At 42.8% G+C, this 12577-nt stretch overlaps 1 protein-coding gene across 1 annotated transcript in view; it reads right to left on the reverse strand.

The window, feature by feature from the left end:
* Positions 1–2839: 2839 nt before the first annotated feature.
* The window catches only part of GPC4 (glypican 4), a 105560-nt gene continuing 95822 nt past the window's right edge, over positions 2840–12577 (reverse strand). The window contains exons 4-9 of the mRNA XM_052662896.1: positions 10860–11025; positions 5512–5642; positions 5281–5427; positions 4464–4600; positions 3646–3821; positions 2840–3537 (exon numbers count right to left, since the gene is read on the reverse strand). Coding sequence (XP_052518856.1) covers positions 3335–3537; positions 3646–3821; positions 4464–4600; positions 5281–5427; positions 5512–5642; positions 10860–11025 — 960 coding nt within the window. The 3' untranslated portion in view covers positions 2840–3334. The remainder of the gene's footprint in view (positions 3538–3645; positions 3822–4463; positions 4601–5280; positions 5428–5511; positions 5643–10859; positions 11026–12577) is intronic.

Below are 12577 nucleotides of genomic sequence, written 5' to 3' on the forward strand. Positions count from 1 at the left end.
ACAGGATAGAAACTTTCACTCTGTACTTTTGTAGTACAGGTTTTTGTTTTTAAACCCCGTCAATATATGACCTACTTAAAACCTCAATTAGACAAGTGATTATTACATGGCCATTAGCCTTACTGATGGGCTTAAATTGCTGTATTACCATGTTATCTTTCAGGTATTTTTCACATATACAAAAAGGATTTTTCAAAGAAAACAATCAGGAGTTTAAAGGTAGAAACTGAATTTTTAAAGTATATCACAGAATGCCAAATTATATTTTTCCCACTAAGTTCTACTTAGAAGATTCTTCTCGGTGCTTTTTTTCATTTCAAAAAGAAAGTTGTATTTGATAGTGTGGTATTTGCTTGAGAGCAAGTGCACACACACACACAGAGGCTTCCTGTAGTAGATACTGTTATTAACATATAGCTTTTAACCATGCAAATAGACATATTTTGCCAACACAAAAGGGGAAGTAGAATTTTGTGTAGCACCATCTAGACCTATTTTTATTGTGGTTTTGTAATCACATACAGTAAGTTTTACTTTAAAGATGTAACTGTTAATTTTTGTAAAAAATTATTTGTATACTGTTAGGTTTCTAACACCCAGGAAACTAGAGTTCAAAAATCTAAGTCCATTGTACAGTTTTAGCAAAATAACAGGTGCTAATTACTAGTTTTGAAATAAAATACAATCTAAGAGTCGTAACATGTTTCTTAAGGTACAGAGTGGGTGAAGTGTTTGAAAATAACCAGTAATTAATTAATGACTTTGTAAAGCACAAACTCTTCACATGCTGTTAACTGAGGCTTTGGAAAAGTCAGGTCTCCTCACAAAGCTTTCCTTCTACCTCATATACTGAACTCTTTAAGATTTTTAAAATATTCCACTTGCCTGTATTTCTGTTTTGGGGAGAGTGGGGGTGTGAGCCTGCCAGCTGGTTGGAAGCCAACAGTTATCCAGTCAGACCTGAATGGAAAAATCTATGATTTGTTTATTTCATAGTTCAAGTTCAAAGGCAAGAGACAATTTAAATAATAAAAGAGTAACAGGAAAAATTGCAAAGAAAGAAAACAAATCATTTAGACTCCAGAAGAACCTTCAAGAATATTTAATTCGGAAAATGTTATTGGTTTCGAGAACTTGACTGAAAGAAAACAGCTGGGCAGAGATCAAGGTTTTAAATTAAAAACAATCTAACAAGGTCTATGGGGATAACTCTCTGAGCCACATTTTGGAGACCAGATTCATTTCTACCAAGTAAAAGTAATAGCAATCTAAGCTAAAAAGGAAATTCCTCACAACTGAGGTAGTTACTAAGTATCAGCACATTTTCCAAGTTCTCACAAGGCAGCTTAGCTATTTACAATCAATTTTTCCTCATACATAAATGGAGCGCCTTCTCAATTTTACGTCTTCTGTGATTTGTTTAAAAGAAACAAAACTTATACACATGAGCCAGAATATGCCTATTTTATTAACATCATGCTTCAATAAATAACTGGTTACTTCTAATAAAATTAAGCCTCTGTTTATAACAGCCCCAATATTCCATTTGTCCATTCTGCAGAATTTGGTGTAAAAAGCTGAATGAAATGTAGACCCTGAGCTATCAAGTAATTACGTTTCAATATAAAAATAGAGAATTACTCTTATAACTGAAGATTGAACAATAACACAAACAACCTCTCTGTGGGTTTCAGCTTTTGGGGAATGGGTTGGGATCTGAATGGCTGTCTAAAGCAAGAAGAGACTTTGCAGAGCGTGATTCTTTCTGAAGACTTCTGGAACTCCTTTTAATGTGATTTGTTACATTCTCACAGTTTTATGAGCTGTCATTTGGTAAAGACACAAGGAAATGGCCCCAAAGGGGCCAAGGCAGTGGTTACTCTTTGGTCTGGGACAAGAGTTAATGGCCTTTGTCAGTTCACCTGCGTGGTTAAAGATGTGTTCTTCTCAGTTTTACCTACTCCCATTCCTCCCTGCCCCCCAATCAAACGCCCAACAACATGAGAAGAAAAATCTGGACACTCAAGAGCTCCCCTACTGGGGTGCTTGGCTGATAGGGTAGCACACAGCTGTGAACCGTGGCAAGACCTTTGGCTTTCAGATGGGGCAGGGCTGGGCAAGAAAGAGACTCAATAAGACACTTTAGAATCTCTTTTTTAAAAAACAAAACACTGGGATCCAAAACCAAATAAATGCAAATACACATGCATGGACAAAAACTTTGCTTGAGTATTGATACTTACTGCCTGAGCCCAGGCTGTACCCCAATTCTGGCTAGCCCCCCAGATGGCTATGACTGGGTTTGGAATCTGGAACAAGAGGGACCAAGTGAGATTGCTAGACACTTACTTCTGCTGGTGGGATATCACTTCAAAGAGGGTGGTCTATGGCCATACTACCCTGAACACACCTGATCTTGTCACAGAGGGTCAAGTATGGACACAAAGACCAGCACAGTGGCTTGCTAACTTGCCTGTATTAAAAAAAAAAAAAAAAAACCACCACCACCAAACCAAACCCACCCCCAAATTAAGTGTGATACCCTGGGATACCCTGAATGCCTTATATCTTTCGAGGGAGATTAAGAATCTTCTAGATGGATAAGCGGCTTCCAGAAATGGACTGGCCTGTGATTGAAGTTTATACAACCCAGCTCAACCAAAATGGGTAGTTTGCAGCCTCTTCCAGTCACCAGCTATAAATGAAGTATAACCTTCTTCTTGTACTGATGCCTGAACACAACCTGACAAGTGGCTCAGAAGCCCCCTTGTGCCTTCACATTGCAGAAGAAAAGATACAACACCTCCTCTTCTCTCCAGATAAGGCAACTAAAACAACAGGGATAGATGGCAATTTTACTGCTTGTTGGGCTTTTTCTTTTAATAAGATAACGTGATAAATAAAACCTGCTTCTGTACAGCTATTTAATATTTCAGAAATACGTACATGTTACATGCCAAGAAAGGACCCTGGTTTTCTTGTAAGAAACAAGGTGAGATCATATTGAAAGGAAAAAACCCCCACAAACAGAAAGAAAACAAACAAACAGAGTGATAAAAATCACAAATGCACAACTAACTACAGTTCTGTACCTACACTGTTAGCCACATTTAACATGACTCTGAGGAGGCCGGACTGACCTTACGTACAAGTCCCCTTCTCCCACAAAACTGAATGAAAAAACAAAGTCAGCATCTTTTAAACCAGTGGCCACATAGTAAAAACTGTACATTGTTGTCCATTCATTTAAAAAGCAAAGTCACTAGGATGGTATAAAAGTGATAACCAGTGCCTTTGTAACTGATGATGAACACTTGTTCTCTAAGGTTGAGAATTATCTCCACTCTCTCTGCATAACCAGGGATAAGATGCAGAAGATGGTGAGGAGGTAGGCCCAGGCCCCAGTGGGGACCCCAGCGCTGCTGGCTTTATCATTGGCGCTCTTCCCAGAGTGGTCAGTTGCATTATACTCAAACTCCGAAGGACACTGCTGAGACTCACATCCGCTACCACTTCCTTCTCCGCTGCTTTCATCACCTATTTTGGGGGGGGGGGGTGGAGAGGAAAGTTTATTCTGTTCTTTCTCATCTCAAGGTGTACAAACAAACATATAACAATTTGTTCTTTAGAAGCACACATGCTTACTGATATCAAAGAAGTCCACATCGTTCCCATTGTAAGCATTCTTCATCTTACTGGTCATAACTCGAAGAGCCATGACTTGACGAAGGATCAGTATGTCCGGTTTGCTGGTGTCAACCTGCACCTCTGGATTATTGCCCTGGTTGGCTAGACCATTTCCTGTCACAGCAAACAAGTACCTGCAATGAGAAAGGACCTCGTTAAGAGGATCAGTAAAACAAAAGCTGCCGAAGATTGGCAAAGATTCTTGCTAGGTTCTAGTATTGGCCACTTGCAGTGAACTGCAAGTGCTTGCCTTTTGAATAACTCAGAATCTCTCCTCTTCCTGGGGATACACATGTTCCTCCACTCTGGGACCTTTTTGAAAACTATCCATGTTGTGGAGGTTGGTGGGGCAGAGTTAAGTGGACACTTGTCTAAGTTACTGGGTATCTAGGGGAGGGACACAGAGCATCATCAAGGAAGACAATGAGATCTCCTGAGAACTGGTACTTGATGCGGCCATGCCATCAGGCACAGGATCACAGGTATTAAATATGAAAAATAATGACACTGTCAGAACAACTCAATCCTTGGTTGCAGCAGTAACGCTATCGTTATAACCACGGGCATAAACCTTTGCCCTGAGACTCTCTGCAAGTAGCTGGGGGCCTTCCCAACACTTCTATGCCAATTCCTAAGAATGCTGAGAAATCTTCCACGTTGTTGCCACCTGCTTGTGAAAGGCTTCACAATGCCTCGATGAAACGACCGAGCAAACCTTCTCTGAAAGTTCCCCATCATGTAGGGAGAAACTGCACACTTGGTCAACGACGGCTCACCTGCTTTGGCCCTTCCCGTTCCAGCAATCATCTTCATTGCCGCTCCCTGCAGCCATCCTCTCATCGTTGCAGACACTGCTAGGAAGAGAGGACCAGAACTTCTTGGCCTGCTTCAGTTTCTCCTTGACATCAGTAACCTCATTAAGAGAAAGAGAGAGAACACAAAAAACTCTGTAAAAACCCCAAACTACCTACACATGTGCCTTCAGATCATGTCTAAAGTATCTCCAGAGCCTCTCTGGAGTCTGAAGAGAAAAATGCAGATTTTGGCTTGGCCAAAAATTTGTTTGTTTTCCCACATCATGGGAAACCTGAACAACCTTTCTGGTCACCCCAATACTTCTATGTAAAATGTATAAAATCACCACAAGAATTAACAGATGAAATGCAAGCTCTGAATTAAGTTGCCATTAAAAAAAAAAGCTGCCTAGTGCCTACACCCACTGTCCATTCCTGTTCTTCATTAGAACTATCATCTGAGGCCTACCAAGTCCCACGCCCCAGAGATACACTGGAAAAACACTATCTTCTGGCACGGCTTTGATGACTCAGGATCCAGCCTATGAGTTACCTGCACTGTGACATAAAAGGTAAGTGTCCAGATAAGCCTCAGAGCACCCCACTTCCTGGCTCTATGGATAAACTTTCTGAGCGAGGAAATCAGAGAAGCAGGTTCACTGACATTGCTGTGCAATTTGCTGGAAAAGTTTCACCTGAAAAGACCCTGTGCTTGGAATCCTCCAAATCAAACTGCATTTTGAGCAAATGTTTTCAGTTTTTTGCCATTAAACATGGCCATTCCTGCCCCAGGGCTCACCAATCGGTCCAAACTGGTGCCAGCTGCTGTAGTGGGGCGCTCCTCAGGATGGAAGGGCCTGAAGCGGGCACTGAAGGTGCCTTCTGAGATGGAACGGGAAATCCGACCGGCTGGGAGGGGCTTGGGGGGTCCACATCCCTGGAAAACCTGCATGGGCATAAATGTGGCCACATGAGGCATAGCAGGCTAGAGTGGGCCCCACCTCTCCAATCCAGGACCTGCCTTCCTTACCTTCTGAGATACCTGCACACTGTTCTCCTGCATGTTCATAATAGCATCTGATATCTTCACGTCGATGGGATCCATGACTGACTCAATGTTGAAAGGACCCTCCAGCCTCTCAGCCACCATCAGCATAGCATCTAACATGAGGTTTGGGGCAGAACAATACAGAATACAAAGTAAATCATTAGCTTGGCCTTGAGTAATCAGTCTGATTATTTTACTGTCTTTGTTTCCCTTGTGTGTGTCGGGGCGGGGGGAGGGGGTGTTGGAGGGGGAGGCATGACCATCATTAATTCATGCTTTCATATCTTTTTCTATGACACAAAACTGCTTTCAGTCGCTATGTACCACCAGCTCTCTAGAGTGGGAAGTGGCCAGATGAAGACTTTACTCCCCCAGCAAGAAAACACAATCGGGAACCTTCTATTACACTGATAATTCATCCTTCCACGTGTCAGTAGCTGTCACTGCATAGCTTTGACCTAGCTCCTGCCTGACACACCTAAGGCTGGGAGCAGAATAACATGACGGCTCACCCAGGGACTTCCACGGCTCTTCCCATTTCATGTTTGATTTACGAGAGTCAAAAACATAAATCAGCTCAAATCCTGGCATACCAATTCTTTTCTTTCATTTTTTTAAATGAAACCCTTTCAGATCCTTGGGTACGCAGTTAGAAAATATAAATGAAAGTGTTCCTAGGCACCTCCTTAGGAATTCTAAGGACTTCACAAGTAATGGCATTTTGTAAAATGCATTTTTGTATTAAGATAAACTTCCAATTTCAAATACAAGGGTCCTGAGTTATTTTAAAGCAAAAAACATGTGCCACTTTTTATTCAAGTGAAAAAAACAGAGACAGGGCACAAAATCTGTGTTTACAATGTGTATCCTTCACTAATTACTCAGCAAATTATTTCTACATTTTGGAAAAGTCTAGAATTTTTTAGGACACGGTGAATCTCTTAAAGAAAATCACCCCCTGTACTGGTTTTCTTGTCATCCATGGTTCTTGGGATTTAGTTAGTAGTTTTCCCTGATACTTATTGTGCAAAATTAGAAGAAACTGGAAAGGTCATATCCAAATGAGAAAAAGGATGCCTCATTTATGACAAGCAGTGAACTTTTCCATGTGCTCTTTCCCCTTAAAGGAGAGTTAGGTCCACAGACTCCACAGCCTTCAGGTAGTCCAAGGACGGCTGCTGGAAAGAAGGGCAACGTTCTAGAACATAGTGAGTCCCTCTCAAAGCATAGGCCACAGCTGAACTTCTACCTAAGCTCACAGTTGGTCAGCAACCTTTCACCTCCCCAAGAACAAATGTGGCCCAACATTTTAAAGCTCGAGCTCATTTCTCTCAACCAGAATTCCAATGTCACAAACCATGAGTAGACTTCCAAGCAATGCAAATTTGGGGGGAAAGTCATAATGAATGAAGTTTCAGGTCACATTGTGGTAATCACCAAAACCTGACGCTCCCAACCTCTAAGGAAAGCCTGCCGGCATGAATATACCATTTTTCCAGGAGAGGAAAAATGCGTTTGATGTGCTAGTGAAAGGGGAGCTCTGTAAACAAGTGGAGCAAAGCCTAAACGTGTTCATCACTGTCAAAGCATCAGCACCACCATGTCCGCAGAGCACAGACCTTCAGAGCCAAGAAGTCACCAGCTCCAGAGAAAAATCCCAAATACAGAGGTTTACATAGGAAGGAAACAGTGCATCCCCTCACTACTTATTTCCCTAGGGGTGAGGAAAGGCCAGATCACGAACATGCTTGTGAAAGGGAACACAAACACTGATTCTTCTGGCTCTTTCAGTTCAGTTCAGTCACTCAGTCGTGTCTGACTCTTTGCGACCCCATGAATCGCAGCATGCCAGGCCTCCCTGTCCATCACCAACTCCCGGAGTTCACTCAGACTAACGTCCATCGAGTTAGTGATGCCATCCAGCCATCTCATCCTCTGTCGTCCCCTTCTCCTCCTGCCCCCAGTCCCTCCCAGCATCATTTGGCGTCTGTCAACTCCAGGCTGGCTGGCCATGCACAAGGGCCTAAGAAGTGAGTGGGGCTAAAACTGTCATACCAGTGTTGCGTGTGGTGCTGCTGAAGAATGTGAGTGAGGCTGTGTTTTGCCCACAGCCTGCAGCCTGGTAGCCAAAGTCCCTGCTCAGTCCTGGGACAGGTCCTGCTAAGCCATCCACTGGGCGCCTCCATGATCTGATGATGTCAAATCCAGTGTCACTGCTTCTGATGACTCTAGGCTGCAGGTCTCCCTCTGCAGGATAGCTGACCAGCTCCTGCCTCCTGCCAGGAACTGGCTGATGGCCTAGCCAGCAATCCCAACCCCCTCATACTAAATCCCCAATGGCAAGCGACACATGATATGAAGAAGGTTGGCTGGGAGTCATTCAAAAAGAGGGTTTCCTATAACCGCTTATAAACCAAGTCCAAGGTGTTTTAACTATTTGGATCCACCTTTATCAAGGTGGGTGACAGTTTAATAGGTGCAGTTCAAGAGAGAGAGGAGGGCACAATGCTAAGGCAGATTGAAAAACTCATCCTTAGTCTCTTTAAAGGTTCTAGTCTGACTGCAGCATTTCAGTGTTCATAACAGCTCCCTCCCACCCTGCAACAAACCAGCCCCTTCTCACAAGAAAAAGTGATTCCTTTTGCTCTGTGCTGCTGATAATCATGAACCCACATCTTTAGCCTCAAGACCAGACTGGATGAACAAAAGGCAGTTTTCCGACTTAACCCCATGATCTGATTTAAAGAAGCAGGGGGGAAAAGCCCTCCTTGACCATTCATTAACTGCAGTCATTTAAAGGAGGAAAAATTCCTTGTGAAGGGGAAAAAAAAAACTGAACTTATGGCACAGGCATGTAAATTGGGACTGAATTCGACAACCACTGAGCAAATTAATTAAACCCTTGTGAAACTCCATGAAAAAGCACTGGAGATTAACAATGTCTGTTACTCCTGGCCTTTTATATCAGCTTATTAGAAATAAAGAATAAAATACCCATTAAAAATTCAGTTTAGATAGAATTATATTCCTCCTCCCTCCAAAAAAAATATTTAAAATAAATGAGGAAAATTGATTCTGAAATCCTACCAATTTCCACTTGAGTTTAATTTTGTTTCTAAAGATAACAAATGTAATTTGTAAAACGCACAGGAAGAAAAGCAGCCATGGACGTCCTCCTTGATTTAGAGTACGTGGCTGAAGACGTAAATTAAGGAAGCCAGAGTATGGTATTGATATGGACCTGCAAGCTCTTGGAAAAATATATAGAATTTGCTTTTGTAAATGTTTATTTTTACTAATTTATTTGGCTGCACAGGGTCTCAGTTGTGACATGTGGGATCTAGTTCCCCAACCAGGGATCAAACCCAGGGCCCCAGCATTGTAAGCTCAGGGTCTTAGCCACTGGACCACCAAGGGAGTCCCTAGAATTTGTATTTTAAGACAAATTTATGAGTTACACTTTCTCCCAGACATGTCAGAATAACAGAATGGTTTACGTTATTCATGATTTGCCTGTAGAAAAGTTAGCCAACCTAGATCCCTGTGTGCAGGTGTTACTGCTTTGCCCAGAGAACTAGCGCATTCGGTGCCACAGGGAAACATGAAAAGGCAAACCATCTTGTTTCTTAAAAATGAATTAAGCAAAAGTGAATTGCAAACATGACATTTGCAGGTGGAGGTGAGAAGGCGAGTAAAAAAGATAGAAAAGAAAAAGTATACCAACTTTAATTTAGATATGGAAATTATCTTCAAGTAACAATTTCTCCCATGGCTTCCTTCTGGGCATGATGTGCCACTGGTGTGTGTGTGTCTGGTCTTAGGCCTTCTCTTTCATGGGATTCTGCTTTTCTGTGTGTGGACTTTTTTTCAGGTCTTCTAGCTTTGAACTATTTAGCCTACAATAGTGCTGCGGTGTTTAATACTCACATCTTTGTTTCCTTGTGTCAGTATTCTCAAGAATCTGTTAGAGCCAATTGATTGATGCACTTTCAGAGTTAATATAATTAGATCTCATGCAGACTAAAAAGCATTCCCCAGCTCCAATCCCCCCATTCCCCTCCCCACAGCAAATTGCATACATGTTCCCAGGATGTGGACAAATAAGTGGAAAATAGGTGCTTACAAAGACGCTCAAAATCTGCAATTATGCAAATGCAACTGCGGGGTGGGAGAGAGTTTGTTTTAGGGTACTGACAGTCTGTGTGTGCAGCCACACCGATAACAGCTTCAACACCTGCCACTAACATTCCAGGATTCCCATATGCATTAAGCAGGCATCCAGGGAGTTGATGACTGGATATTTCAATTATCCCTAATTTGTCATTTCCCACAAATCATACTTAACCCTCTTGGAAACGGGCTAGGTCACTTCCATCACTGTCTGGGTTCCAGTAATAGGTTTTCTAGGTTTCAGGTTGTAGGTGAGAACACTGACCTCTGAAATTCTCAGGGCAAAAGTCCTTCCACTCTCACCAGAGCAGTCTGTGATCATTAAATCCTCTATAGAAATATAACTGCTAAATTTCCACAGTCAGATTACACTTGATCCAAATATCTAAGTGGTATCCGGCAGGTATGCAGAAGATTCAGTTGCAATGTCACAAACGTACCATTTGAAAAGCTCCTTCCACAGGTCAGTGATAGCTGTACTCCAGCGTTTACATGGATACAAGCCTACGATGTAGAACTAAAACTAACCTTTGGGGGAAAATGTCAAAAAGGCACTTTCTCATTATTGAAACTTGGTATTTGCTTGGTGTCCACTGTCTTCAGAAATGCCACCATTAGTTCAAGGGAACATTTACTTGTAGAGCGGTATGAACTTTGAGTACCATCAGAACTCCGGGAATCACTATATAATGAACAGAAATTCCATCGCTGACAATTAAAACATCCCTTGGGGAATTCCCTGCTGGTCCAGTGGGTAGGACTTGGCACTTTCACTACTGGGGCTAGGGGTTCAATCCCTGGTCAGGGAACTAAGATCCCACAAGCCATGCAGCACAGCCAAAAAAAAATTTTTTAATTAAAAGATAAAACATTTCTTGTGGCTGGAAGGTGAGCTATCCCTAATGAGTCATGTGCATGCGTGGGTGCTTAGTCGCTCAGTCGTGTCTGACTCTGCAACCCCATGGACTGCAGCCCACAAGGCTCCTCTGTCCATGGGATTCTCCAGGCAAGAATACTGGAGTGGGTTACCATGCTCTCCCCCAGGGGATCTTCCCAACCCAGGGGTCGAATCCATGTCTCCTCATTGGCAGGTGAGTTCTTTACCAGGGGGCCACCTGGGAAGCCTGGGAGTGACACAAACACATTAATCGCCTGCTCACCTATGAAATTGTTCCACTCGAGATCAAGATCCCCTTGGTTGGCCAAACAGCCTCTCATGATGTTGGAGCAATAGTTGTAACAGGGTTTCACGGTCACGAGACCTTGGCAGTGGGAGCAGTACATCATCTTCACCAGGGCATGGGTACACTGGGTGGTGGGATTCACCTAATTTGGGAGAAGAAATAGACAATGGTGGGACCAAGATAGAGACAGCAACTGCATATCTATTGCAAATCTATCAACTTGACTTTGAAGGCTTGGCCATGAATCTCACATACGAGTCACAATGGATCACAGGTAGCACGGCCTGGCATGCTTACCAAAGAGGTGAATTACAGCAAGATTAGATGAAGAAAAAGGGTATGCTAGGAAGGCATGGGGAGGTAGGAATGAACATTCAGCAGCTCAGCTGCATATGACACACAAACTCAACTACTCCCACTCATTTTAGATGGTCATCTCTGTGTGTGCCATGCCAGACTGTAATCTGAGCACGTCTTCTTTTCAAACTGCTAGACTGCCCTTTCAAATGTAAGCCCCCCAGTCAAGGTTTAGAAGGGTAGCTCGTGTGTACTCCTTTCTGTGCCCATAGCTGCACAGAAGGCAAAATGAATGTATCCTACATGGAAGAATATGAATAAATTTGAACTTGGGGTTATGTGAAGGCTGTCTGAGGCTTGAGAGCAGCAAAGCATGGAGTGCTCAGGGTCCACATGATAGAAGACATGGGACTTAGTTACATTCCAAAGAAGGGGTTGATTTATTTATATCTTACATTTTATTAACATATAGTTGATTTACCATGTTGTGCTTTATTTCTGTTGTACAGCAGCGGGACTCAGTTGTGCATATATTTATATTTTTCAGATTCTTTTCCATTATGTTTTGTAACAGGGTGTTGAATATAGTTCCCTGTGCCATACAGTAGGACCTTGTTGTTTATCCATTCTATATACAATAGTTTGCATCTGCTGTTCACAAGTGGTTTAGATTGAAATGATCAAATGAAGGGAGAACACTGCAGTTAAGGGAGAATGAAATCAACAAAAGCATACATGGTACGGAGCAGACTGTGGATGGGGTTGAGGAATTCTGGGAAATAAAGCTGCCTGCATATAGGATGGACTGCGTATGTGATCAGGCTATTAAGGGGCTTAGACAGCAGGCAGAAACCAAGACACCATATGGCAGAACACAGAGACCTACTAAAAGTTCACGAGCAAGGGAAGCAGCAAGGATGAAGGCGGCACCGAAGTCAGATGTGGCTCGATGGCCTCTGCAGATAAATGAGACTTAGTTTCATCTTTCTACTTCTATAGGATGCAATTGTCTTGGGCATAGAAGAGCTGATCCCATCCTGTCATTCATTTCCATCAATGCTTAGAAAGGATCATGGCCAGGATCACGAGCCGGCAGTCCCCCAAGAGGTCCTGTCTTCTCAGTCTCTTGGCCCCACCCTCCCCTTTTGGAGTCAGTATCAGAGGATTACTGCATTCCTCTCTATCAGTAGCAACCAGTTCTGCAAACAGGCTTGTGAAAGCAGATACCACTGCAGGGAACAGATGCTGGGACACGGGGCAGTGCAGCAGTGCGCTTCACCTGCTCTGGAGTGTAACTTTGGATACCACTTATCAACAGTAGCCTTAGAAACAGGAATGGGGGATTAACACTGTCAGGAGAAAAACTTCACACTGTTTGGCTCCTATCTGATGTACAC

The sequence above is a fragment of the Budorcas taxicolor genome, chromosome X (genome assembly GCF_023091745.1).
Source record: "Budorcas taxicolor isolate Tak-1 chromosome X, Takin1.1, whole genome shotgun sequence".
NCBI classification, from domain to species: domain Eukaryota; kingdom Metazoa; phylum Chordata; class Mammalia; order Artiodactyla; family Bovidae; genus Budorcas; species Budorcas taxicolor.